A 23,893-nucleotide genomic window follows, 5' to 3' on the forward strand; every position below is an offset into this window, starting at 1 on the left:
AGGGGACAGCAGGATGCTCCGGGGAGCGGGTGATGCTGTGCCCCCTCCTGGCCCTTCCCTCGCCGGGCTGGAGAGCAGCCAGAGCTCGGGGCTTTGCGGCTGGTAATGAAACCAAATCGGGTTTAATTCCACCCATCCATCTTGCGGGGAGTGGTTCCCTGCCTCCCCCCCCCCGGCCAGCCAGCTGGGCTGGGGGCAGGATGGGGGGGGCAGGGGGCAGGGTGATGAGGGGGGGGTGCCTGCTGCCCCCCTGCCTCTTCCTGCACCAGGACCCCTGGACCACCCACCTTGGCCATGTGGGTGTGCAAGGGCACTGTGTCCTTGTCACCCTCCAGCACCAGCCGGGCAGCGAGGGGTCCAGGCTGCGATGTGCCAGTGTGGGGCTGGGGGCACTATGGGGCACGTGTGCAGGCAGGGTGGCATGTCTGCCCCTGTCCCCGTGCTCCTGGCTGCGGTGACAACCCCGATGTGCCAAACATGCCTGGCCTGTGTCTGCCCATGCCTGGGGCCAGCAGCCCAGTGACATGTGTGTGCCAGGGCTGGTGACACACGTGTGCCGGGGCTGGTGATGGGCATGCCATTGCTGGCAGGGCTGGCTGCATGTGGGTGCCAGTGTGGTGGGTGCACATGTGCCACCAGGGTGTCCCTAGGGGCTCTTTGTGCACCAAACCCCCGCCCCCAGCGTGGGCAACAGAGGGGACCCCTCCTCAGAGGGACAGCGGGAACATACCAGAGAGGTGTGAGCTGCTGGGCTGCTATTTCTGGTGAAAGGCGTAAGTGGGTCAGCCGGTGGCTCCCCCCACGCTGGGAGCTGGCGAAGGACTCTGGGGTCAGTCCCCCCACCCCCGCCATGCCACCCCATCCGCAGGCACCCCAAAAACCAGCTGGCGCCTGCGAGGGATAGAAAGGAGCAGGCAGCTGCGGCCTCGCCTCGGTACATGAATGTATTTTATTCATTGCATTTTGTTCACCAGTACAGTGAAAAATGGCATTTAAATTTACAATGGATCATTCGTAGAACATCATGACACAAGTATCTTTTTTTTTTTTCCTTTTTTTTTTGTTTTTTTTTCCTTTGTTTTGTTTTTTGTTTGGGGTTTTTTTTGTTGTGTTTTTTTGCGTCGTTGTCTCCATAAATGCCACTCGTAGGTTATTGAAAAAGATGACGAGTTTCTCATGCACATCAGACCCCCCCGAGAAGCTTCTTAAAAAATAAAATTAAATTAAAGTACAAAATTAAAAACAACGACTCAGGCCGGTCCCTGCCCTCCCCACTTCCCCCCCCCCCCCCCCTGCCCCGGCCCCACACCCTCGAGCAAGGGGCAGCACCGGGACCCCCTGGCACCCGCAGCCCCGGTGGGCTCTGCCCCAGTGCTGCTGGGGGGGACACGCTGTGGTTGCCGATGGTGCTGCCAAACCCTCTGGCCGGTCCTGCTGCCAGCGGAGGGGGGGGTCAGGCTGGGGGTCCCCGCTCCCCTTCCCCCTCCTTTGGCTTTCCTTGCACTCCCTCCATCACTCTCGCCCCCCCCCCCTTTATTTTTCCCCCTCGGTTTTTTCTTTTTTTGTCTTTTTTTTTCTTATGGAAAAAAATATGAACCTTTTTTTTTTTCTTGTTTGTTTGTTTGTTTTCCCGATGCGGTTATTTCGACATCTCAACGTCAGCAGATCGTTTTTAACAAAGATTCGGATATAAAAATACAAATATGAGGAGTTTCTGTTTAAAAAGAAGCGTGCCGGAGTGGTGGGGCTGACCCTCGGCCCCAGGACCGGGCTCCCGGGCCACCAAGCTCATGCAAAAAACGATGGAGCAAAAAATGTCTCTGGACAGCAGCGCTCCCCCCCTGCTCGTGGGGCCGGGTCTGCCCCGGGATTTGGGGACCCCCCGCCAAGGAGGATGGGGGGGGGAGGTCACTACCCCCCCCCGGGGAGGAGGGGGGGTCTTTGCCCAGGGTGGGGGGGCTGGGCGGGTTGTCCCAGCCCCAGGGGAGGCGGAGGGGTAAAGTGCATGGCTCGGGGGGGGGGTGGGGGGGGGTGGGTGGTGGTGGTGGTGGCCGCAGAAACCCCCTCCGGGCCGGGGAGGGGGGGCACGGGCATGGCCTCCCCCTCCTCGTCGGCTCGGCAGCCCAGCCAGCATGCGGGGCCGGGCGGGCTGGGAGCGGGCACGGCCGGCGGGTCCTGGCGGCGGGTCCCGGTTTACACCCCCGGCGGCGACTTCTCCGTCATGCCCTTGAGCACCTCGTCTATCCGGTCATCCTCGATCACCACTGCGGGGACAGGCGGGGGGCCGTGGGCGAGGGGACTTGCACCCAGCCGCTGCCCCCGCCCCGGCCCCTCCCCCCCCAGGGCTCCAGCTGTGCCCCCCAATGCTGAGGAGCGGGACAAAGGGGTTCGGGCGGGTGCGATGGCGGGGAGGGGGGGGAATCGCCCCCCCAGCCCGGCTTGGGTAGGGGCAGCATCCCCCCTGCAGCCAGCAGGCTCCTTCTGGATGGGTGGTTGGGGAAGGGGGGGCAGGAACAGACCAGGAAGGACCCCCCCCTCCTCTCTGCGGCAGGCGCTGATGAGAGCAACAGGACTGGAATGGGTAATGACCCAGCGGGGGGGGGCACCGCCAGCTCGGCGGGGGTGGCAGCCAGACCCCTGTCAGCATCACCCGCTGCGCAGGACACCCCCACACACACCGTTGGCATCACCGTCAGGGGAGCTGGACAGCCCCCCGTCATCACGGCGGGCTGCACAGACCCCCACCATCAGCACCACCACTGGGGCTGGACAGGCCCCTTCAACATCCCCCTCCAGAGAGCCCCCCCTCAGCATCACCTGCTGAACAGCCCCCCCCATCAGTATCACCAGTGGGAGGCTGGACAGACTCCCATCAGCACCACCATCGAGGGGCTATACAGACCCCCGTCCCCCTCAACAACATCACTGGCTGGGCAGAGCCCCCCATCGCTGTCATCCCCAGGGGCAGAGGACAGACACCCCCCCCTCCCGACATCACTACCGAGTGGTCAGCAACCCCCCCAATCACCACCCTGGGGGTGGATTGGCCAGATACCCCCCCCCCCCACTATCACCAGTATCACTGGGAGAGCAGCCACCACCACTACGGTGGGAGAATCCCCCCACCCATCACCCCCAGCGGGTTCTGCTGAACCCAGCTACCACCACCGCAGAGGGGGGGCAGGTGGAGCAGCCTGGGGTGTATTTGCGCTGGGGGGGGACTCTGTTCCCCGCTTTTGCCCCTGAAGCTCAATGAGGGGTGTTTGCTTGTGGAGGTCCCCCAAACAGGTGGAGGCTGCAGGGGGAAGGCAGGGGCCATTCTCAGGGGTCCCCAAGGCATCAGGGAGGATCAGCGGTGACAGATCGGGGCGCAGGGGAAGGGGGAGTATCTGTTTGGGTCTTGATGGAAGCAGAGGAGCTGCTGATTTTGGGGGGGGGGGGTGTGTGTCTCTGTGTCAGGTAGTAAAGCTGGGGGGCCAGGACACAGACAGGTTCATGGAGTCCTGGGGGGACAGTAAATCAGAGGGGGTGGGAGCGTGTGTGTGGGTGTTTGTTGATCAGCATTGCCAGCAGCTGCTGATGGGGGTCTCTGCAGCAGGCAGGAACATGGAGGGAGAGAGGTTTATGGGGCTATGGGGGCAGTTCCTGGAGATGACGGGGGGGGGGGGGGGCTTGTTTATAGGGAATGATGGGGGGCAGCCCGAGGGGATGTGGGGACAATCCCAGGGGTACTGAGGAGCAGTTCTGGGGGGTACCAGGGGCACTTGCAGAGGTGCTGGGGGGCAGCTCCAGGGATGCTTGGGGATAGTCCCAGGGGCAGTCCCAGGGATGCTGCAGGGTAGTCCCCGGGGGAGCCCCGGGCTGCAGGGGCTGTGGGGCAGCACTGGGGGGACAGCGCTGGTGTCTGGAGCTGAGGGGGAGGGGGGCCTGCGGTTCTGGGGCAGTGCTGGGTGCCAGGCGCAGAGCTGGGATTCCTAGGGATGGTGCGGGGCAGTGCTGGGGATGATGTGGGGCAGAGCTGGAGATTTTGGGGGCAGTACCAGGGGACAGTGCTGGGGATGCAAGGCAGAGCTAGGAGTCCCAGGGATGCTGTGGGGCAGCGCTGGGGGTGTAAGGAGCCAGTGCCAGCAGTACTGGGGATGCTGTGGGGCAGCGCTGGGGATGTAAGAGCCAGTGCTAGTGGGGATGCTGTGGGGTGATGCTGGGGATGTAAGAGCCAGTGCCGGCTGGGATGCTGTGGGGCAGTGCCGTCGGTGCAATGGCAGAGCCGGGTGTCCCGGGGATGCTGTGGGGCTGTGCCGAGGATGCTGCAGGGCAGATCCCGGTGATGTCGTGGGGCTGAGCCGGGGATAGTAGGGCAAAATCGGGGATCCCAGTGATGCTGTGGGGCGGCGCTGGGGATGCAAGGGCCAGTACCGAGGATGCTGCAGGGCAGAACCGGGGGTCCCAGGGCAGAGCCAGGGATGCAGGGACAGATGCAAGGGTCCCGGGGATGCCATGGGGTAGCGCCGGGGATGCCAGAGCCAGGGTCAGAGATGCTAGGGGTGCTGCAGGGCAGATGCGGGTGTCCCAGAGCAGAGCCGGGGATACAAGGACAGATGCGGGGGTCCCGGGGATGCCGTGGGGCAGCACCGGGGATGCCAGAGCCAGGGTCAGAGATGCCAGGGATGCTGCAGGGCAGACGCGGGGGTCCCGGGGACGCCGTGGGGTAGCGCCGGGGATGGCGTGGGGCTGAGGCGGGGGTCGGGGTGGGCAGAGGCGGGGGGTCGGGCGGTACCTCTCTTGGCGCGGCCGATCTGTCCCAGCTTGGGGGGCCGCTTGCCCTGGTTGCCCCCGAAGAAGGCGTTGGTGTCCTGCAGGCGGCAGCTGAAAGGCAGCTCCCCCGCCTCGGGCTCGGCGCCGTAGCGGCCCACCTTGTCCTCGCCGTAGGGCAGCACCTGCGACATGGCGGGGCCGAGCGGGCCGAGCCGCGCCGCGCCGAGCCGGGAGCCGGTCTGCGGCGGCGGCGGCGGCGGCGGGGAGGAAACCCGGGCGGAAGGATGAAGTCATGCATCCGGGGGGAGCGGGGACCCCCCCGGCGGGGGGCGGCTCCGGAGCGCCGCGGCCCGGCCCGGCCCGGCCGGGACAGGGACAGGGAGCCCCGCGGCCGGTGCCCGGCGCCAGCCCGCTTGAGATGGGGACCCTCCCGCCAGCCCCTGCCCCGTCCCCAGCGCAGGATGGTCCCCCCCCGCGCAGCCTCGCCGGGGCCGTCGCCCCAGCTCGGGGGTGCCCCTGAGCACGGGGTGCCCCAGGGGAGCGGGGAGCCCTCGGCACGGCCGGACACCTCCGGGTCACACAGCCGAGGACCACCAGGCACAGCCGGGACCTCCTCCCGGCGCACCCAGGTGATGTCAAACAGACCCCCCAGCAACCCGCTCAAAATCCCTCACCCAGCTCCCAGCCTCCTGCAGCCCAGCAGGCTCAAGCCCCCCAGAAACCCCGGGCCAGCTCCCAGCCCGGGTCTCCCCATCCCAATTGTCCCCAGCCCCCCACTGGTGCCTCTTGCCCAGCACCCATCGAGGCAGCACCCCCCACAGCCCTTTCCCCAGCCTTGGCGTCCCCCCTTGGAGCCACCAGCCCCTGCCAGTCCCCTTGGCCCCCCATATGTGAGTCCCTGCACACATGTGTGCATGTGTTTGTACATGTGTGCCCATCACTATTTGCAGGACTGTGGGGGCCACAGGCATGTGATTCTGCAGGTACCCATCAGTGTGGCCCATGTGGGGACTGTGCCCGGGGACACCCCTCACCCCACGGTTTGGGGCTCTCTGTGGACAAAGGGGAGGGCTATCCCCCACAGGGACCTGCCATGGGTCAGCAAGGAGAGACCTATGAGCGTGGCCCCAGTGCCCCCAGAAAGCCCTGTTTGTGTCCCCTCTGCACACCCCTGCCCCAGACCCACCCTGGCCCTTTCATCCTGTATTTTCCACTGCCAGGGCAGGGATTGCACTAATTGGCATCGGTAGCCCTGAATGACCTCACCTGGGACACACCCCCCATCCTGGTCACCTGGGGCTGGGGGGACTATTTAAGCTCAGGTTGGGACCGCTGCTTCTTGCCTGAGCTGTGGGTACAGGCCTGGCCCCTGGACCTGGCTGGCCCCTGGACCTGGGGATGATGCTGGTGGTTGTGGCTGGTTGGGGAGGACCACCTTGTCATGGGGCAGCCCTGTTCCTGCTGCTCCCTCACATCCAGGCACCGCTGCTTGTGTGGGTGTGCTGAGCTGCAGCAAAACCAGAGCCCTGTGTGAGAAGATCACTTGCCAGCCCCATACTAACCCCATGAGACTCTCTCTCTGGGTGCCTCAGGGGGGCAAGAATAGGGTTTTACAGGCAGCCTTGTGATCCATCTCTCCATGCCAGCATCTCCACGGCCTGGGATCTGGTTGAAAGGTGCTGTAGAAGAGCATCAGCTGGGCTGGTCCAAGCAAGAGGGCAGGTACTTCTATTTCAGGAAGACCCAGCCATGCCTTTTGCTTTGTGCCCTGCCCTGCAGAGCACTGGTCCCTGCTGTTCCCTCCCAGAGCAGGGATGGGGCAGTGGTGCCTGCTTTCCTGGCAAGGCAGTGCCTTTATTCCTGCTTTTGCTGGGGAACCAGCTTGAACTTTTTCATGTGACAGCTTCTGCTCCTGCAAAAAGCACCTGGGAAAATAGGCAAGAGGCCCACGCTGAGATGTGGCCTGCTTTTCCCATCGCCAAGCCCACGTGCCACTGCCCGTGGGCAGGGACCGGCAGGCCATGGCACACGCGGGGCCGGGAGTGAGTGAGAAGAGGAGCAGATGGGCTGTGTGGGATGTGAGCGGGGTTGGTGCTGCACTCTGGGAGGGTTTCCAGCCTGGCAGGCTCCTGGGGAGAGGCTTGTGAGGGGTCACCCTGGGAATGGCCCTCCTTATCCCACACCTGCACCTGTATCTATCTGTACGGTGCCTTGCACCCAGGGGAGCTGCCTGGCTTGGCTGTGGGGTGGGGGTTCTGTGGGGCTGGCTGGGGTTTGGGGGTGGCGGGGGACCCTCTGCCCAGCCAAGGCAGGAGGAGGGGTGGATTTCATGCCAGCACAGCTGGGCTGTAGGTGGGACAGGGCAGCACTGTGGCCCTGGGCACTGCACCTGCTTGGGTTGTCCCTAGTCTCTGGCTCCCCAAGGATGGTGCATCCCTGGGGATGGGGGTCAAGTGGGTACTAGGGATGTGAATGTGGCTGGGTGGGCAGGGGCGTGCAGGAGGGACCCCACCCTCACCCCTGCCAGTGCAGGCTGCATCCCCCGTGGTGAGCCAGACCACACACCCTCCTTCCCCTGGCTCTCATCCCACCTTCATTATCCGCCTTTTAGCAGCCACCTAATCTCCTTTCTCGCTTCCTTTGCAGCCTTTTGTCCAACACAAAGCCGGCTCCAGCGGGTAGAAGGGGCTGTGGCAGTGGGAAGCAGGTGGTTCTTTCTGCCCTGGCTCCTTCAACCAGGGCTGCAGGCCTTGAGGTGGGGCACCTTGCAGGTGATGCAAGGGGCTGGGGGCGAGCTGTGATCCCCCTGGGGTGGGCATAGGGCAGGGGGCACGCAGCCAGGTTCCCAGCCAGAGCAGGGCTGGCGATGGAGATTGCACTGCACTGCCTGGTCTTGGGTGATGCTCCAGGAGTCCGCTGGTGCCTGCTGTGACCCAGCCCCACAGCTGGATGCTGCTGGACGCAGGTCCTGAACCCTTGGTGGGGATTTGGGTGCTGGCTCCGGGTGCTGGGATGGAGGTGAGGTGTTTCTGTGCAGCTACTGGTGCTTCAAGCGGTTTTACAGTGGAGGAATGCCCTATGTGTGCACAAGCGCCTCGTGGTAGAGCACATCCTGCCCAGGCTCTGCAGGGACGCCTGGGGCAGCTGGAGTTGGGCTGGATGGGACCCCGGCTGGTCCCTGAGGCCTGGCAGAGGTGGAGTTGGTGGTCTGACAGGCAGCAGCTGGATGACAGGGAGCCTGGAGGAGGCAGGAGGCATCAGCCACCAGACTCAGGGCTTTCTCTGCTACAGGTCTGGGAGCCACCACCTGGGGCTGGGGGTGCTGGGGCTGGTGCCACAGGGCTGGGGGCTGCAGGGGTGTGCCTGGAGGCCAGCATGGGTGGCTTCAGCTGTGCTGCTTCCATCCCTGCAAGAAATATGAAATGGCTCTGCAACAGTGGTAACCGTGGCCTGGGGAGCCTCACTGAGCTGCTGGCACTGCTGCCGTCTTGAAGCCCCCATCCCCAGGGCAGCACAGGGGACTGGTGAAGGTCATTGACGAGGTTAAAATGTGTCCAGCCTTGGCTATTGTCGCTCTCGGTAGCCAAAGCCAAGGTGGGGATGCTGCTGTACATGCTACCTGTGCTGTAGTCAGGCACCTCCTTTCATGGGTGTTTTGGGGGAGCGGAAACGCCACAGGCTGGGTGTTGGCAGTGGGATGGCCATGCCTGCTGATGGCTGTGGTGGCCCTTGTCACTGTAGTGAGGAGATGTTGGGGGACAGGCACCCTGCTCAGTAGCTGTGCTGTGGGTAAGCCCAGGGCAACCATGCAAGAGCAGTGTGTTCCTTGCCCTGTGCTGTCCCTGCTGCTGCTGATGTGGAAAGATGAGGCCAAAAAAATCTCTCCCTGGAGGGACAGCACCTTTCCCAGGGAGGAAGGTACTAGTGAGATGGGCTTGCCTGTCCCTGTGCACAGTCTGGCTTCAGGAGAGGGGTGCTCCGATTGTAAGTCAGGGCAGGTGGAAGGGGGATGGCATTGTCCCCATCCCTCCACGAGCTGCCCAGGGCACAGCTGTGGCCCCAGTGATGCCAGGACTGCATCTGAGCAGATGGGGCACCCCCAGCATGCTGCCTGGGGCTGGGGCTTCACGGGGGGTCCCTGGACAGGGCTGGGGTGAGGGGAGAGCAGGAGGATGGGGGATGCCGACCCCGCTGAACGGAAGAACAGCCCTGCTGAGGTGTGAGGCTCCATCCTCATCTGTCACCACATCTCTGGTCACCATGACAACAGACAAGGAGGCAGGCAGGAGCAGGCTGGCAGCCCTGGGGGGCATGGGTGGGGGCCATGGGCATGGGCTGGCACCCATGGGGACCATGTGGAGGGAGGGCAGTTGGCAGGACAGCTGGATCCCTCCTGGGCCTTGGGTGGTGGGGAGGGAGGCTGGGCAGGGCTCAACACAGGCGTTGTGAGCTCCCCACTGTCCTGCTCCCGACTGAAAATCGGAGGGGGGATGGACACAGGACAGGACAGCAGGTTCGTCCTGGGGCGCAGGCGCTGCGGCACGGCTGGGCAGCCCCTGTGCCGAGTGGTTTGGCACAGCAAGACTTTGGCTGGCGGTCTCAGCGGTTGAGTCACGCTGCTGCCCAGAGCAGTGCCAGGCAGGGCTGCTCAGCGAGGTCTGTGTGTCCAGGCCACTGCGGGGCTGGTGGCCTCCCAGGGGTGGCAGAGACCCGAGGCATGGTATAGGGTAGGGCTGTGCCCCAGTACAGCGTGGCAGGAGGGATGCACGTGGTGGCAGCCTCCCTGTGAGCCTCCAGCACAGGGGATGCATTCCCTGCCCCAGGGACCCTTAGCACCCGTGGGGACAGAGGGGAGCAGGTGGCTGCAGGTCTCTTTCTAGCTGTCCCCATCCCTGGCTGGCTGCTGGGCCCCAGGGAACAAGGCGAGCAGTCTCCAGCAGCACAGGCACCCCCCACCCTCCCCGGCCCATGCGCCCACTCGCGCCAGCAGCTCTTGGCACGCGGGCAGTGTGTTCCTGGCAGCCCAGCCCTCTCCCATCTGGTATTTATCTCCTTCCCGAAATCCCTCCTGCTGCGGGGGGGATGCCTGGTTCCGGGGGGGACCCGGCCCCACTGCTCACTCTGCAGCATCAGTCACCGTGCTGCCATAGCGAAGAGGCTGAGCTGAGAGACTGGGGGAGGATGGTGGTGGTGGTGAAGGAAGGGACCCCCCCGCCCCCACACACCTCAGCCCAAAAATCCATGGGAGTTCCAGAAGGCTTCACTGGGTGCTCCAGGGCATCACAGCTGGCTGCGAGCCCTGAGGGCAACACCACAGGGGCACCTTTGCCCCAAGCAAGCTTCCAGCCCCGAACTGGCACCAAAGGGGGCCACTCCCCCAGGGAGGGGGCACATCATTCTCCCCCAACCCCAATGCTGCCTTCTGGCTTCCAGTGGCCTGCCAAGCACAGTCATGTCTGTCTGTTCCCCACCCCCAAATCCTGGGTGCCCCAAAGCCGCAGGAGCCAGGAGAGCCCGTAGGTTGCCTGGGCAACTGCAGCCAGGCATTGATGGGGAGCGGTCCAGGGGAGCAGTTGCCATGGAGACCAGAGGAGCGCAATTGCCTTGGCAACAGTCCTGTGTGTGTGTCCTCCCCCTGCGGGGCTGTATCCTGAGGAGGTGCACCCCAACCGGGGGTCCCCTGTCCACCAACGGTGAGTGTGCACCTGGGCCAGCTCCCCGGGTGGGGAGGGAAGTGGTGGTGCCCCACCGCCCTGTGGGACAGCCTCGGCTCCCAGCACGTCCCCCCAGTCCCGACTTAATGGTGCAAAGGAAGAGGCGAGGCTGAGCTCCACTCCTTGGCTTTATCACTCCACACAACACCACAAACTGCTCCTGCACCCAGTCCTGGCTGGGAGGCAGGCAAGAAAGCTGGCTGCAGCAGGACCAGATGTGCAGGTAGGCTCCAGGGCACCTCAGAGCTGTTCTCCCATGCCAGGAGAGCCAGGACCTTATGGAGGGAGATGGAGGGACACTGTCCTCCTCCTCAGGCGGCAGAGCAGCTGGTGAAGGGGCATACTTCATTGCCATCAGTGCCTGGGTGCCCCCCCCAAGTCTGGGCAGGGGCACACGGACTGTGGGGGAGGACAACAGTGGCACCAAGGCGTGCCACTGCAGTGGCTCAGAGGGGTTGGATCTCTGTTACCCCACTGCCCCGGTCTTGCCCCTGCCAATCTCCACATAAAGCTGCACACTGGAAAAGCAAAACAAGGGAAATGTCCTGTGTGGCTTTAGGAGGGTGAGGGCTGAGAAAGGGGCATGGATCAAACAGCTGGTAGCCAAAGGAAATGCCCCAGCGTGGAGCAGGGGACTCTGCTCCTCGACTCAGGCACTGAGTACGTTTCCCCCAAGCCTTCATGTTCATGGAGAGGTTCCTCTGGCAGATAAAGGGAGGATAAGGAGGCTGATAACTCCGAACTGATTGGGGGGCACACCAGGACCCCTCCCTCCCAACAGGAATCACACAGCTGCACATGAGCGGGCAGCTGAGATTTCTGCAGGTTCCAGGCTGGTGTGGTTTGCACTGCCCCTCCCTGGGCACCCCCGAGGTGCTCTCAGGCCTGGTAGAGAGGCACCACGCGGTCAGTGGGCCCCCGGCAGATGGGGCAGAGGCGGGCGGGCAAGGCCTGGAAGCAGCGGAAGCAGCAACAGATGTGGCCACAGCCCAGAAGGACACAGTCACGGGGCCGTGTCAGGCAGATCACACAGGAGTCCTCAGGTCCCCAGTCCCCAGCCTCCTCCTCATCCAGCTCCTTGTCCTCAGGCTGCTGCTTGAGGCGGGCACGGCGGTAGGCACGGCACAGGGCGTGCAGGAGGACAGCCAGGCCCGCTGCGGCACACAGCATGGCCACCCCCTTCCAGAGCCCACTGGCCGACTCCATCTCTGCCAGTACCGTCTGCCAGTCCCCCAAGCACAGGAAATACTCGCCCCCCTGGGCCGGTGGCTGGAGGTGCAGGGAGCCGTCGGGGTGTAGGGCCAGCTCCCCAATGCCCGTCAGCCCGGCCCCCACCCGCAGCATGTCCTCTGTCTCCAAGATGCCCTTGGGCTTCTCTCCGCTCAAGTACTGGCCCAGTAGGTCGCGGAAGCCGTGGGCCGGCTGCTGGAACCGCTCATACACTGTCTCCAGCGGCAGGCAGACAGCTCGGAGTGGGCTCTCCACACTCACCTGTGTCACCGCCTCAGTGTACGGTGAGGCCAGCAAGAAGGGGACAGTGTAGACCTGCTCTGAGAGCACCCGCTCGCTTTCACTCCTGCAAGCAGAGAGTGCAGTGCTGGGATGCAGACAACACAGAGGAACCCTGAGCTCCTGGGGCTGAGCCAAGGGTAGGGACTACAGCTTTTAACTGAGCTGCTTTCTGCCACCCAAGTGGCCCCAGGGGATGGGGGTCTGGACCCACTGGTGCAAGCCCACCCCTGCTGTCACCTCCAATTGCTCACCAGCTACGGGCCAAACTGTTCCAGATCAGCCGATGCTCTTTTAGAAGCAGTTTCTGAATCACGCCCTGCAGCCCCTCATGGTAATGGCTGGTCAGCGCAGCCTTGGCTGGCAGCACTATGCCTGAGGACCAAGGGGGATGCATCACAGGCAAAAGAGAAGAGCCCGGCCCCTTCCCCTGGTGTGGGGCTACAGGGTCTCCTTACCTTCCAGGGCAACGTAAGGCAGGCACCTCCCATCAGCCGCAGACACCAGTGCTGGTAAATCGTCATCAACCTGGAGTTTTGGGGCCTCCTGGAAGAGCATGGGCTAAGCGTGAACACAGGCTGCGGGAGATGGTCTGGGTCATGCATGGGTGTGTGGGGATCTCTGGCAGGATATGATCTGCCTGGCCCTGGGCATCGTGACATCAGCAGAGGATGCAGCAGGCTGCAGCCATCAGCGAGGTGCACCCAAATCAAAGGCTATGGTCCAGGCAGTGTAGGGCAGCGGGGAAGGGACAGCGGGCAAAAAGGAGCACCTGAGGGACAGGGCTACCTGTATGCGTGCCACAACTCTGGCTTTCTTCCTGTACAGGTAGTAGCAGAGGCCGGAGAAGGCGAGGCTGGAGCCCAGACATAGCAGCTCCCCAGGCGTGATGGGTGGTGAATCCATGGTGCCAGGCTCGGGCAGTATGCCTGCAAGGTGAGCCTGTTGGCTGGGGGATGGGGCTGTGTTGGCCCAGAGGCAGGGATGTCCCAGTGCCCCCTGTCCCCAGGGGACCGACTTCCCACTGCTCCTGTCAGGGCCAAGCCTGCCAGTGGCCCCAGCCTGGAGCAGTTCAGCTCCAGCACCCACAGGTGCCCGGCAGCCCTGGCCCGACCGAGCACCCCTGGCCCAGTCTGGGCCCAGAGGTGCCCGCCTTGCTCTGCACCCAGGATCGCCCCGCGACCCAGCCCCGCGACACAGTCTGGGCCCTGCCCACAGGGTCCCACCCTGCCCGGCCCCCCCAGTCCGGGCCCGGCCCCCCCGGCCTGGCCCGGCCCCAGCTCCCGGCTCGGCCGCGGCCCCTTCAGGGCCGGCCCGGCCCCGCCGCTACCTCTCACGCTGGCCGGCCCCGCTGCCCCCCGTGCCCCCCGAGGCCGGAGGCGCCCAGGCCCGGACCCTGGCCCGCCGCGCTGCCTGCTGGGAAATGGAGTGCGGAACCCGCTGAGCGGCGGCGGCGCGGCGGTGTCCGGAACTACAACCCCCAGCGTCCCTCGCGCCGAACTACAGCTCCCGTCGGGCCTTGCGCTCGCCCCGGCAGGACTACGACTCCCGGCGGCCTTTGCGCCCACACCTCCGCCCCTTCCCCCCCCCCGTGGCCGAGCCCCCCCGGGCTGGCGGGTCCCGGTTCAACGGCGGGGTGCAGGGCTGCGGGACCGGGCAGGTCCCAGGCGCTCCGCAGCGGGGGCTCGCCCGCGGCCTGGCCCCGGGGCAGGATGGGGTCACCCGCGCTGTCATCCCTGCCTGGGGGGGGGCGGTGGGACCCCTCGGCTGGCCTTTGCACCGGGGGCACCCCGCCGCGCTGGGGCTGGGCCGTGGCCCTGGGCCTGCCCCGGCCCGGCTCCTGCCTGCCCGCAGCCGCCCCCGGTGCCCCCCCGCACCCCGCAGCCGGCAGCACGGCCTCCCCCGGTGGCTGCCCCCCCCCCCCCCCCTTGGGGTGCCCCGTGTCCCCCATGTCCCCCGGGTTCTGACTCGGCCTCTGCTCCAGATCCCATCTCCCCCACCCCGACAGCGTGAAGGACCCGCAGCTCCCGGAGTAAGTGGAAACTGCTTTTATTTGTTAAATAAATTTAGCGACAGCCACCCACAGCTGAAGGCACCAGAGCCCCCGCTGCCGCCCGCTGCTCCCAGCAGAGGTGGATGGGGAAGCCAAGCCGGATCGGTGGGGGGGCAAGGGCGGAGAAGAGCCCGGTAGCCCCCAGCCTCCATCTCTGGGGGGCCGGAGGGCTCGGCTCTAGTGCTCTCCCTGGGACCACTCGGACCTGCCCGCCCCAGGGGTGGACACAGCGCTCCGGGGACTGGGCTGTGCCCGTCTCTAGGACATCAGGGCTGGGGGGCAGAGCTGCGTTTTGGGGGTGCTACGGCTTCTCTGCCAGCCGTGCCCGGCCCCAGGCTGTGGATGGGGGCTGCGGTGGGTGCCCGCTGTGGGGCCAATTGTGCTGGGGAGAGGGGCAGTGGTGGGGCGAGGAAGTGTGCAGTGTGTGCACAGGGGGGGACCACGACGGAGGGGGACCCAGAGGGTGGCCCCGCTCTGCCCGTGGGCCAGCTCCGGCAGCCGGTGAGGGCTGGGGGGCGGGGCACAGCAGAGCATCATCCCCGTTGTCCCCAGCACCCTCCCCGTCCCTACCAGACCTCACAGTGCTTGCCGGGGTTCATGGGGGAGCCCAGGGGGCAGCCAAAATGTTCGACAAAGTCCTGGGAGTTGCTGAGGGTGCCGATGACACGATACTTGTCGGGGCTGTGGGGGTCGGTCACCAGCCCTTCATGGGAGCTCTCAGGCGTCCGGACAGAGCACCACACCTGATGGAGCGGGAGCAGCCTCAGGGACAGAGGCAGAGCTTCCCCCCCAGGCAGGATAGGGGGATGTGGGGTGTCTCCGAGGGGCCAGGGGAGGGATGGTGAACCCACCATACCTGCGCAAAGCCCACGAAGAAGAGCTGGTGGTTGGTGAGCCCCAGGGCTGGCAGGCGCTTCTCCTCCCCGTTTTTCTGCAGCCAGGATTTGTATGCCTGCGGGAGAGGCACTCTGAAGTCCCAGAGAGGGACAGACAGGCACAGGGGTCCATGTCCCCTCAAGACAGTGGCACTCACATTGTAGGCTGCCTTCAGCCCGCCATTGTCAGCGATGTTCTCGCCCAGCGTCTGCCGGCCATTGACCTTCTCATGGTGGACAGTGTAGCGGCCGTACTGCTCCATCATGCATGCCGTCCGGTTCTTGAAGGCCTCCAGGGAGGAGTTCTGCCACCATGGCCGCAGGTTGCCTTCCTTGTCATACTCCCGCCCTGTGGGACCGAGCCGTGCGATGGGACCGGGGGACACCGGTCCTCTACAGAGCCCCCGCTGCAGGGGGTCCCAAAGCAGGGTGGGGTGCAGTGTGGACAACCCCAGGGGACACCGGGAACCTGGCACCTTGGGTCCATGCCCAGGGAAGATGATGCCCCCTAGCCCCTGCTCTGGGCAGGCTCTGGCTGGGACTCAGCTATGCGCTTGGGTCCCCAGCCATCCCCTGCTGCATCCCCACTGTCCCAAGATGGATTTGTCATGCCATATTCCCCCATTGACCCCATCTCAGCTCCAGGACTGCAGTGAAGGCGCAAAGCAGAGTGGATGCAAGAGGGACCCGCTCTGCACCCCACAGGGAGGAGGATGAGGAGGGGGCCGGGGCTGCAGACACCGTGTTCTCACCAAGCAGATGGAGCGAAAGCTGCACAGAGAAGCCGAGGGGAGGTATCGGCAGGTGCCACCTGGGGAGACAGGACGATAGAAGGTGGGGGTGGCCAGGGGAGCACGAGCACGCATGATGCAATGAATGGCAAAGCGGGACCCCTGTGTGCCCGTGGCACCCCCTCCCCACGCTGAGGGCAGGGGGCTGGAAGGGGACAGGAAGGTGGTGGGGATCGGGGCCAGCGCTGCCTATGGGCTCTCACCTTGGTCATCAAACGCATGGGTCAGCTCATGCCCCATCACCACGCCGATCCCACCGAAATTAAGGGCTCTGTGGGGCCACGGGAGAGAAACAGGTAAGTGCAGCAGGGTGGTAGCGTTGCAGCCTGCCCATGGCCCAGGCACCCCATCTGTGTCTGGGCACCTGGCAAGACTGCTCCAGTTGGCACCCAGCTGGCAGTGAGTCCTGCCAGGAACACTGGTGGCCCCACAGGGACTTTGCAGGCTGTCTTGGCTGCAGGTTGTAAAGCCTTGAGGGACCACGAAGCCCCGCAGGGCTTTGCTTCACGATTGTAGAGGGCTCTGTGGGGTGCTGGCCCTGATCCAGCCCGTGCCCCCCCACCCCTAGAAGATTGCCCCCTATCCCCATGCCAGGCTCACTTGGGGTGGTTGCGGGCGTAGAAGGGAGCCTGCAGGATGCCAGCAGGGAAGACGATCCCATTCTTGGTGGGGAGGTAGTAGGCATTGACAGTCTGCGGGGTCATGCTCCACCTGGGGCAGGGAGGTGGGACAGGGGACAGGCAGGGATGTGTCCCCTCTCCCCCCAACCCCAGCACCCTCCTGTGCTGTCTCCCACCATGGTCCCCTGTGCTGCCCTGCCTGGGACTGGCACTTTTGCCTCCTCCCCATGACCAAGGGACCCTGTCCGGGGTACAAGCCAGAGCCACCATGGGTGACCTACAGTGCTGTGCCACCCCATGAGGAGGACCTTCCAGTGAACCAGAGCCACCCAGGCCATGCTGGGGATGGTGCTGTGACAGCATGCCAGTGTCACATCCCCTGCCCTCCCACACCCTCCCCCTTACTGGTCACGGTTGGGAGGTTTCCGGAGCTGGTCGGCCATCACTTTGGCAGAGAAGTTGTAGAAGTTGAGCATGTTCTGGAAGAAGGAGTCCTCCGAGACCTCATACTGGTGAGGAAGAGGAGGGATGAGGAGGGGTCCACAGGGGTGGTTCCCCCAACCCTGGTTAGGATGTGCTCAGTGCTGGGGTGGCTCCTCTTAATGCCCCATCCCAAATGGGTCCCTCAAAGAGGGACATCACCCCACCATGAGGGCCCCCAGGGCTTGGCATGAGCAGGGACCAGACCCCCTTCTCATGAGCCGGGTGCCCCCCTACCCCATCATAGACATCGTCCAGCTCCTTGTTGTCCAGAATGAAATCAGGGAAGCCGATCATGTCATAGATGGCATCCGCCTGCATGGGGAGAGGCCCCAGCAGTGAGATGGGGTTGGAGAGTCTTACTGGGACAGGGGGAGGTCTCCCACCCACTGCCCTCTCTGGGGTCACCTTCTCCTTTGCAGCCTGCCTGGTCTTCTCATCCATCCAGTCCAGTTGGTCCAGGGACACCTCAAAGGCTGCCCGGATCTCGCTGATCATCTCCTCAGCCTGGGGAGGGAATAAAGCCCACCCCCCCGCCACAGCCCCTCAGGCATGGACCAGGTGGGCAGGATGTGACCTCCCCGGAGCTGGGGGTCCCACTTCCTGGCTCCCCGCCTTCCAGCCCTGGGGGTTGGGGGTGGGAAGGGGGGTTCCCACAGACAGTGATGGGGAGGGCACGGGGACAGAAGTATCCTCACAATGGCCTTGCTGTCCCGGTCGAAGGTGGCTTTGACGAAGAGGGAGCCCAGGGCAAAGCCCAGTGTGTCATCTGTGTTGGAGATGCAGGTTTGCCAGCGGGGCGTGCAGGACTGTGGGAATGAGATGGGGGGGTCTGTGAGACCCCCAGCTCCCTCCCCTGATCCCCCTCCTTCACTCAGCCTGGCTCTGCCCCCTCCCCAGGGGGGAGATGCTCAAAAGCTAAACCCTCATCCCAAAAGATGATCCCTGGGTTCCCTCTGCAGCATCCAGGGCTCAGCATCCCAAGGGCATCCCAAGGGCAAAGGTGGTCCTGGCTGCTTCCAGGCTGGGGGAAGAGGGGGCTGGTCCCAGGGCCCCCACATTACCTTTCTGGTGCCGTAGAGTGTCTCCAGCAGTCTCTCCTGGGCCGTCTCGAAGCGCTGGTCCAGGCTGGAGGCTGTCTTCTGCACCAGGTTCCAGATCAGGTAGTTGTTCAGGATGCTGCAGGGGCAGAGAGACACCACGGCTCACCACGATCCATGGGGATGCCCCAGCTCCCAAGCCACTGGTGTGTCCCCGTCATGAGGGCAGCCCCAAACAGGGCATGACTGGGGGCTCACAGGAGCCTCACCTCCTGTCGGTGCCATTGATGAGGTCGGAGACCTGCTGGAGATAGGTGTCCCCGTACACCACCACAGGCTCAGTGTCCGCCAGCTCCAGTGGGGCCAGGGCATAGGACAGGTAATCCAGCCAGTCGATGGCGGGGGCGAGGGCCTGGAGGGAACATGGGGATGCAGCACTCGGGTGCTTGCACGGCTCTGTCCTGTCCTACTCAGCACGGGGGGATCCCTCAGGGCAGGGGTTGTGCTCCCCCAGAAGGTCCCAAAGTCCATCACCACCCCAGATCCTTTCTCTGCCCCCAAACACCCCTCCTGTGGCTCCCCACTGCCCTCAATGCTGCCGGACAAGGAGGGGATCCCAAGACACACCTCCATGCAGGGTGGCAGCTCCCCCCAAATCCTAATGACCCAGGGGATGAGCACCTCACTCCAGCACCCAGTGCATATCCCAGAATGGACAGGACTGCTTGGGGTGTCTGGGGGGAATGGATGATGACAGCAGTGGGCACCCACCCCTCGGTGTCCCTCTGCACAACCTCCCCTTGCAGAGGGGTTTTCCCCAGGCTGTGCCTACCTGCAGCTCGGTGATGCTCATCTTGTGGTAGATCTTCTCGTCGTCCCGCCGCTCAGCCTGGGGCACGGTGATGTTGGCCAACTGGGTTTCGAAGTCCAGCACTTGCTGCATCTGTAGGCGGGTGGGCTCCGGGGCTCCCCCCAGCAGTGTGCCCAGCTCTACCATGTAGTCCAGGTATGCTGCCAGGACCTGGTGGGACACCAAGCTCTGCCTCAGCGCTGGCCGCAGCTCATCCCTAGGGGGTTCCAGCTGCTGCCTGGCCCCTGTGCCACCCAATGGGCAGGGTGCAGGTGACAGGTTTGCCCCAGCACTGCTCGCACGCCATTGCTGTGGCGTTCCTCTGATCATTGCCAGCAGCATGCCTGGTGCCCAGCCTCACCCTCTCGTTGGCGGTCTTGTTCAGGTAGTAATCCCGGGATGGGAGGAAAAGCCCCGACTGGTCCACCTGGAGGGAGAGAGGGGCAGCATGGGCAGCCCAGTGCCCCCCCCAGTGCCCGTTGCCCCTCAGTGCCAAGGTGCACACCTGGATGATGTTGCTGTTGGAGCTCTTGGAGTCCGCACCCACGTACACTGTGAAGAAGGGAGTCGCCCGGTATGTGCCTGACACCATCTTGAGCACCTCCATGAAGCTGGTCTGGTTCCAGGAGCCAGTGATGTTCCACCCCCCAATCTGCCGGCAGATGGACCTGGCACCTCATGGAGGGATGGGGTCCACCCCCAAGGGCTGCTCCCTCCCCAGTTACATGGGGGACGTGCCAGGCTGAACCCCGCCAGCTCAGCTCACATGGGAATGGCCGCCCACCTTGTCGATGAGCTCCATGAGGGGCTGGGAGCCCAGCTCCTCTATCCTCTGCTCCTTGAGGCAGGACAGGTAGTACCTCTGCGTCTTCCGCTCCGCCTCGCTGCTGGAGTTGAAGGTGGCGTTCTCTGCAGGAGGCTGCGGGTCAGCCCCAGGGGCACCAGAGCTCTGCCCGACCGTGCCTAGAGGTCACCCCAGCTGGTGGCTGTGACCGCCCCCCCCAGCGCCCACCTAGGAGATGCTTCATGATGGCCTGGTTCTGGTCCCAGATGCTGTTGAAGGTGCTCCACTTGGAGCGCCCATTGGGCAGTGGGTTCCGCTTGATCCAGCCCCCACACGAGTACTGGTAGAAGTCTTGGCAGGGGTCTGTCTCTGCATCCAGGGCCTCCAGGATCTTGCTGGCAACCCGGACACAGGCGTCCGTCAGGCACGTGCTGTGAGAGGGATCTGGCAGGGAAGGCATGCCCGGGGCTGTTGCGTGTGCCAGGGGAAACTGAGGCACGGAGCGGGGCTGAGCCTTGCCTGCACTCTGGGGTGGGCAGAGCACCTGGAGCAGGAGCCCCAGGCTGACCCGTCCCCCTCCATCCTGCCATGTGCCCCCCGGGTGTGGGGACACCACAGCTGCCCCAGCAGGGCCGCAGGGCTCCTCCCTACCTCTGTGGTACTGGATGGCCAGGGCGATGACAGCAACGCTGAGCAGCAGGGCCAGGGAGACGGTGACGGCACAGAGCACCAGCTCCAGCTGGCTGCGCGAGGCCAGGCGGCTCAGCAGTGGCCCCGGCCCCTTCCGAAACCCCACCTGGGCAGGAGCAGGACCTGCCATCGCACCACGGGGGGATCAAACTGCGCCGCTCCCCCTTCCCTCCCCTATCACTCCCCAGTGCCTGACTCGGCTGCGTGATGAGGTGGGGACCAGGGCATCCATCTGTGGGACCCAGGGCACCAGCCCCAGCAAGCCGGTGGTGGGTGCTGGCAGCCCCCCCAGCTGCAAGGAAGGACAATGGTCCAGGCACACTCTGCCGCATTTTGGCTGCCTCCCAGCACGTCCCTGGGGACAGCCAAGGCTGGCTTGGCTCCTCGCCCTGCTCCTGCTGCCCACCCGGCTGCAGGCAGGCTCTGGCTGAGGGTGAGGAGGGGTCCCAGGGAGGATGGAGAGGGGAAAGATGGAGGGGCCAGGCAGACCTCACCTCCACGCTGTCGGGAGAGGTGCTGCCATCCCCTGCCGGCTCTGCCCCCTCATCGTCCTGCAGTGTGGCACGCTTGTAGTTGGGCATCTGCTGAGGGAGGGAGTGGGCTGGGACAGGGGCATGAGGGGGGCTGCCCCTTGACCTGCCACCCCCTCTGGCTCTTACGGCAAGGGCCGGTGCCAGCTCAGCAGGTACAGGGGGGGCAGCCCCTGACCCCCCTAGGTGTGCCTGGGCCCCTCCCCAGAGGTTGTCCTCAGCCCCGGGTGGCACCAGGGAGCACAGGGAGAGCTGCTGGGGGGGGTGGGGGGGTGGCTCGGGGGCTCGCGCTGGAGCATCCCTCCGTGTCGCCATGGCAGCTGTGGCATCAGCCCTGCCGACAGGTGCCACATCGCCACGGAGATGTGGTCCCCGTTGCCAGGCAGCCGTTGCCTAGTGCTGCTGCCTTGCCCCTCCTCCCCCGCCTGGAACTTTCTATGCAGATGTGCACCGGTCTGAAACATCTGGAAGCACCTCCCACCCCATCCTGGCCCCGGGGGTGATGGGGTGCAGGGCTGAGCCTGTGGGGGGGGGGGGAAGAGGGGGCACTATAGGGGTGCCAACCAGCAGGGCCGGGTCTCCTTTACTCCTGGCCTTGCAAGGCAGCCCGGCAGGGGCTGCTTGCACCGACCCAGCCGTGAGGGCTGCCAAGGACTCAGCCAAGAGGGAGGTGGTGGAGCTGAGCCAGCAGCTTTGGAGGGGGGGATGAGCAAGAAGAAAAAGCTAGAGGCTTTGGTGGACGACAATGAGCAATGCTGCTGCTTGTGAGCCATCCTTAGGCTTCAGAGTTAACGCTTTGGGTGTGTTGCAGCTCACTCTCCAGTGAGGTGGATGCCCCAGGGCTGCCTGCAGGGCTGGTGCTGGGGGCCAGGAAGAAGCTGGGGTGGGAAGGATGGATGATGGGCAGGGAATGAAGCAGAGCAGGTGCCCGTGCCCAGCTCTGCCCGGTGGCACTCCAACAGAGCAGGGAGGGGGCTTTGCCAAGGGCTGCCACACTGGGAGGGGTGAGGCTGGGATCGACAGCTTGTAGGAGCCCCACACCAGGGAGGCTTCCCAGGCACCACTGGCATTAAGAAGGATGGCTCATCACCCTGTGGGAGCCAGGCACCCCCACTGCCCTGGCACCCCGACATGCTCCTCTTCCCTCCCAGGTGGTCCTCCTCCTCCTGGGCATCAGCCAGCAGTACCCCCTACACAGCACCTCCTGTCACCCTTGAAGCAGGAGAAGGACCTGGTCCTGGGTCTCCTGCCCCCTCCATGGGGCTGAGACCCAAGGGGACAGGGCCCCCTGCTCCCTCCAGGGGTGCTGCCTGGGGGGGGGCACCGTACAAGCAGCATCAATGTACCCCGGGTGGGCTTCATGCCTCAGCATAGCAGGGTGTGTGGGGCCGTCTCTGAGCCACGCCAGCTCCCTCTCCCCAGACCCAGGCAGGGATTCTGGGGGTTCTTCCTCCTCCTTCTTCACTGCACCGTGGGGAACAGGGACCCTCCAGCCACTCAGTTCCCCCAGCCCCACGCAGCCCCTGCATCCCCCAGGCTCTCGCTCCCCGGACCCCCCCAGCCGTTCCAGCCCTTCCTCCCGCAGCTCCCCCAGCCGTTCCAGCCCCTTGAGTCCTCCAATCCCCAGGGTCTCCTCCGCCCCGGCCCCCTCCTGCCCCGCCGAGCCGCCCCCTCTGCCCCCCGACCCGGTGCCCTTCGTCCCCCCAGCTCCTGCCCCACTACCCGCCCGTCGCCCCCGCCCTGCCCCGCCGCCACCCCCGGCCCGGCCCGCGCCGCTGCCCCGGGCACTCACGGCGTGTCCGAGCTCCTGGAGGGCCACGTTCATCCTGGCCATCCCGGGCCGCCTCCCGCCTAGCTCCGCTCCCCGCCCGGGCCGCGCCGGGCCCCCGCCGCCGCCGCAGCGCCGCCTGCCTCCGCCGCCGCCATGGCCCGCACCGGCCGCCGCGCCGCCGCCACGACCGGGACCAGGACCGGGCAGGGCCGGGGCCGCGCCGGAGGGACGGACCCGCGGGGGCTGGGACCGGCGGGGCGCGGCCCGCGGACACCGGGCGGCTGGGACCGGCGCCCCGGGAGGGGCTGGAGTGGGGGCACTGGTGCCCAGCCCGATCGCACGGCTCCGCTCCGCTCCACCCGGCCCGGCCCCGCCGCCAAGGTGACCGCCGTGCGCACGGGAGGAGCCCTGCACCGGTACCCGCACCGGAGCCTCACCGGCACCACCAGCCTCACCGGCACCCGTACAGGAGCCTCACCGGCACCGCCAGCTGCACCGGCACCTGCACGGGAGCCTCACCTGCACTGGCACTGGCACCAGCACCGAAACCCCACTGGTACCCATACGGGAGCCACAACAGCACTGGCACCCTCACCAGTGAGGGAGGTGCACTGGCACCGGCTGGCACGGGGAGCAGCACCTGGGCTCACACCCAGGTTCCTGCAGCGGGCAGCGGCATAATGACACACGTGCCGACACTGGGCTTCAACACCCAGGGGGCCACCAGCACCACACAGGACCGGCAACCGGGTGGTGACAGTGCAGAGCCACAGCAACACGCTCTGCTCTGGCACCCGGGCACATCCCCCAGTGCAGCAGTGCACACCCGGGTGGGTGCACACCCACACCCACTCCGTGACACACCACTGTGGTACCCCAAGGCACCTCGAGGTCACCCGCAGGCCCGTGCTACCACACACAGTGTGACACTGCTGCATGTGCCCAGGTGTGCACAGCCATGGTCACCGCCATGGGGTGAACGAGGGGCAGGCTGCGGCACAGCCTCACACCCTGCCTCAGCACCTCCCAGCCCTGCCACACCACCTGCCCAGGACAGGGTGTCACCGCAGGTCACCCACTCGGGGCCTGGGGTGCTGCCAGGGGAGCAGTGGCCTGTGAGGATGTCTGGGTGCAGGTACCCTGGGGGCGCAGGGCACAGGGTGGCCGTGTGGGTGCCCGGGTGTGCGCAGCAGCGGTGCCTCGAAAACCCTCCGTGGGGGGACGGCTGGCACCTCCACCTCTGCCCGGGACTCCCCAGGGAGGGCAGTCTGGGTGCTGCCCGAGGGGAGGGGAAGTTGCCCGGTGGGGCTGGCCGAGGCAGTGCCACCTGCCCAAGCCGCTGCCTGGGGCACAGGGCGCCACGTGTGTGCAGGAGGGGTGTGTGTGGGGGGGTGTGTGTGTGTGGGTGCGTGCATGTGCCCACGGGTGCCC

General features: G+C 65.4%; 3 protein-coding genes across 5 annotated transcripts; all 3 read right to left on the reverse strand.

Moving 5' to 3' along the window:
* Nucleotides 1–930: 930 nt before the first annotated feature.
* Nucleotides 931–5,033, reverse strand: CAMK2N2 (calcium/calmodulin dependent protein kinase II inhibitor 2). The gene is made up of 2 exons (XM_055723205.1): nucleotides 4,778–5,033; nucleotides 931–2,264 (listed from the first exon to the last, which is right to left on the reverse strand). Exons 1-2 carry the CDS (start codon nucleotides 4,944–4,946, stop codon nucleotides 2,194–2,196), a joined length of 240 nt encoding a protein of 79 aa, XP_055579180.1. The 5' UTR covers nucleotides 4,947–5,033; the 3' UTR covers nucleotides 931–2,193.
* A 5,546-nt stretch (nucleotides 5,034–10,579) lies between these two features.
* Nucleotides 10,580–13,459, reverse strand: LOC102059350 (mitochondrial ubiquitin ligase activator of nfkb 1-A-like). The gene is made up of 5 exons (XM_055723204.1): nucleotides 13,309–13,459; nucleotides 12,768–12,927; nucleotides 12,437–12,524; nucleotides 12,233–12,353; nucleotides 10,580–12,045 (listed from the first exon to the last, which is right to left on the reverse strand). The coding sequence occupies exons 2-5, from the start codon at nucleotides 12,882–12,884 to the stop codon at nucleotides 11,349–11,351; spliced, it is 1,023 nt and encodes a 340-aa protein (XP_055579179.1). The 5' UTR covers nucleotides 12,885–12,927; nucleotides 13,309–13,459; the 3' UTR covers nucleotides 10,580–11,348.
* Nucleotides 13,460–13,553: 94 nt separating this feature from the next.
* Nucleotides 13,554–22,936, reverse strand: ECE2 (endothelin converting enzyme 2). 3 transcript variants are annotated; one of them, XM_055723201.1, is made up of 19 exons: nucleotides 22,484–22,936; nucleotides 20,656–20,742; nucleotides 20,123–20,267; nucleotides 19,700–19,915; nucleotides 19,472–19,596; nucleotides 19,193–19,339; nucleotides 19,049–19,114; nucleotides 18,670–18,858; nucleotides 18,107–18,249; nucleotides 17,862–17,976; nucleotides 17,496–17,606; nucleotides 17,206–17,304; nucleotides 17,035–17,112; nucleotides 16,723–16,826; nucleotides 16,298–16,408; nucleotides 15,901–15,968; nucleotides 15,065–15,255; nucleotides 14,888–14,983; nucleotides 13,554–14,774 (listed from the first exon to the last, which is right to left on the reverse strand). In XM_055723201.1, exons 1-19 carry the CDS (start codon nucleotides 22,523–22,525, stop codon nucleotides 14,598–14,600), a joined length of 2,310 nt encoding a protein of 769 aa, XP_055579176.1. In that variant the 5' UTR covers nucleotides 22,526–22,936; the 3' UTR covers nucleotides 13,554–14,597. The 3 variants fall into 3 exon arrangements, with proteins under 3 accessions (XP_055579176.1, XP_055579175.1, XP_055579178.1); XM_055723200.1 differs by having other exon boundaries at nucleotides 20,656–20,745; XM_055723203.1 differs by lacking the exons at nucleotides 13,554–14,774; nucleotides 14,888–14,983 and adding an exon at nucleotides 15,659–15,717 and having other exon boundaries at nucleotides 15,070–15,255; nucleotides 20,656–20,745.
* Nucleotides 22,937–23,893: the final 957 nt, after the last annotated feature.

The sequence above is a fragment of the Falco cherrug genome, chromosome 11 (assembly GCF_023634085.1).
Source record: "Falco cherrug isolate bFalChe1 chromosome 11, bFalChe1.pri, whole genome shotgun sequence".
NCBI lineage: Eukaryota > Metazoa > Chordata > Aves > Falconiformes > Falconidae > Falco > Falco cherrug.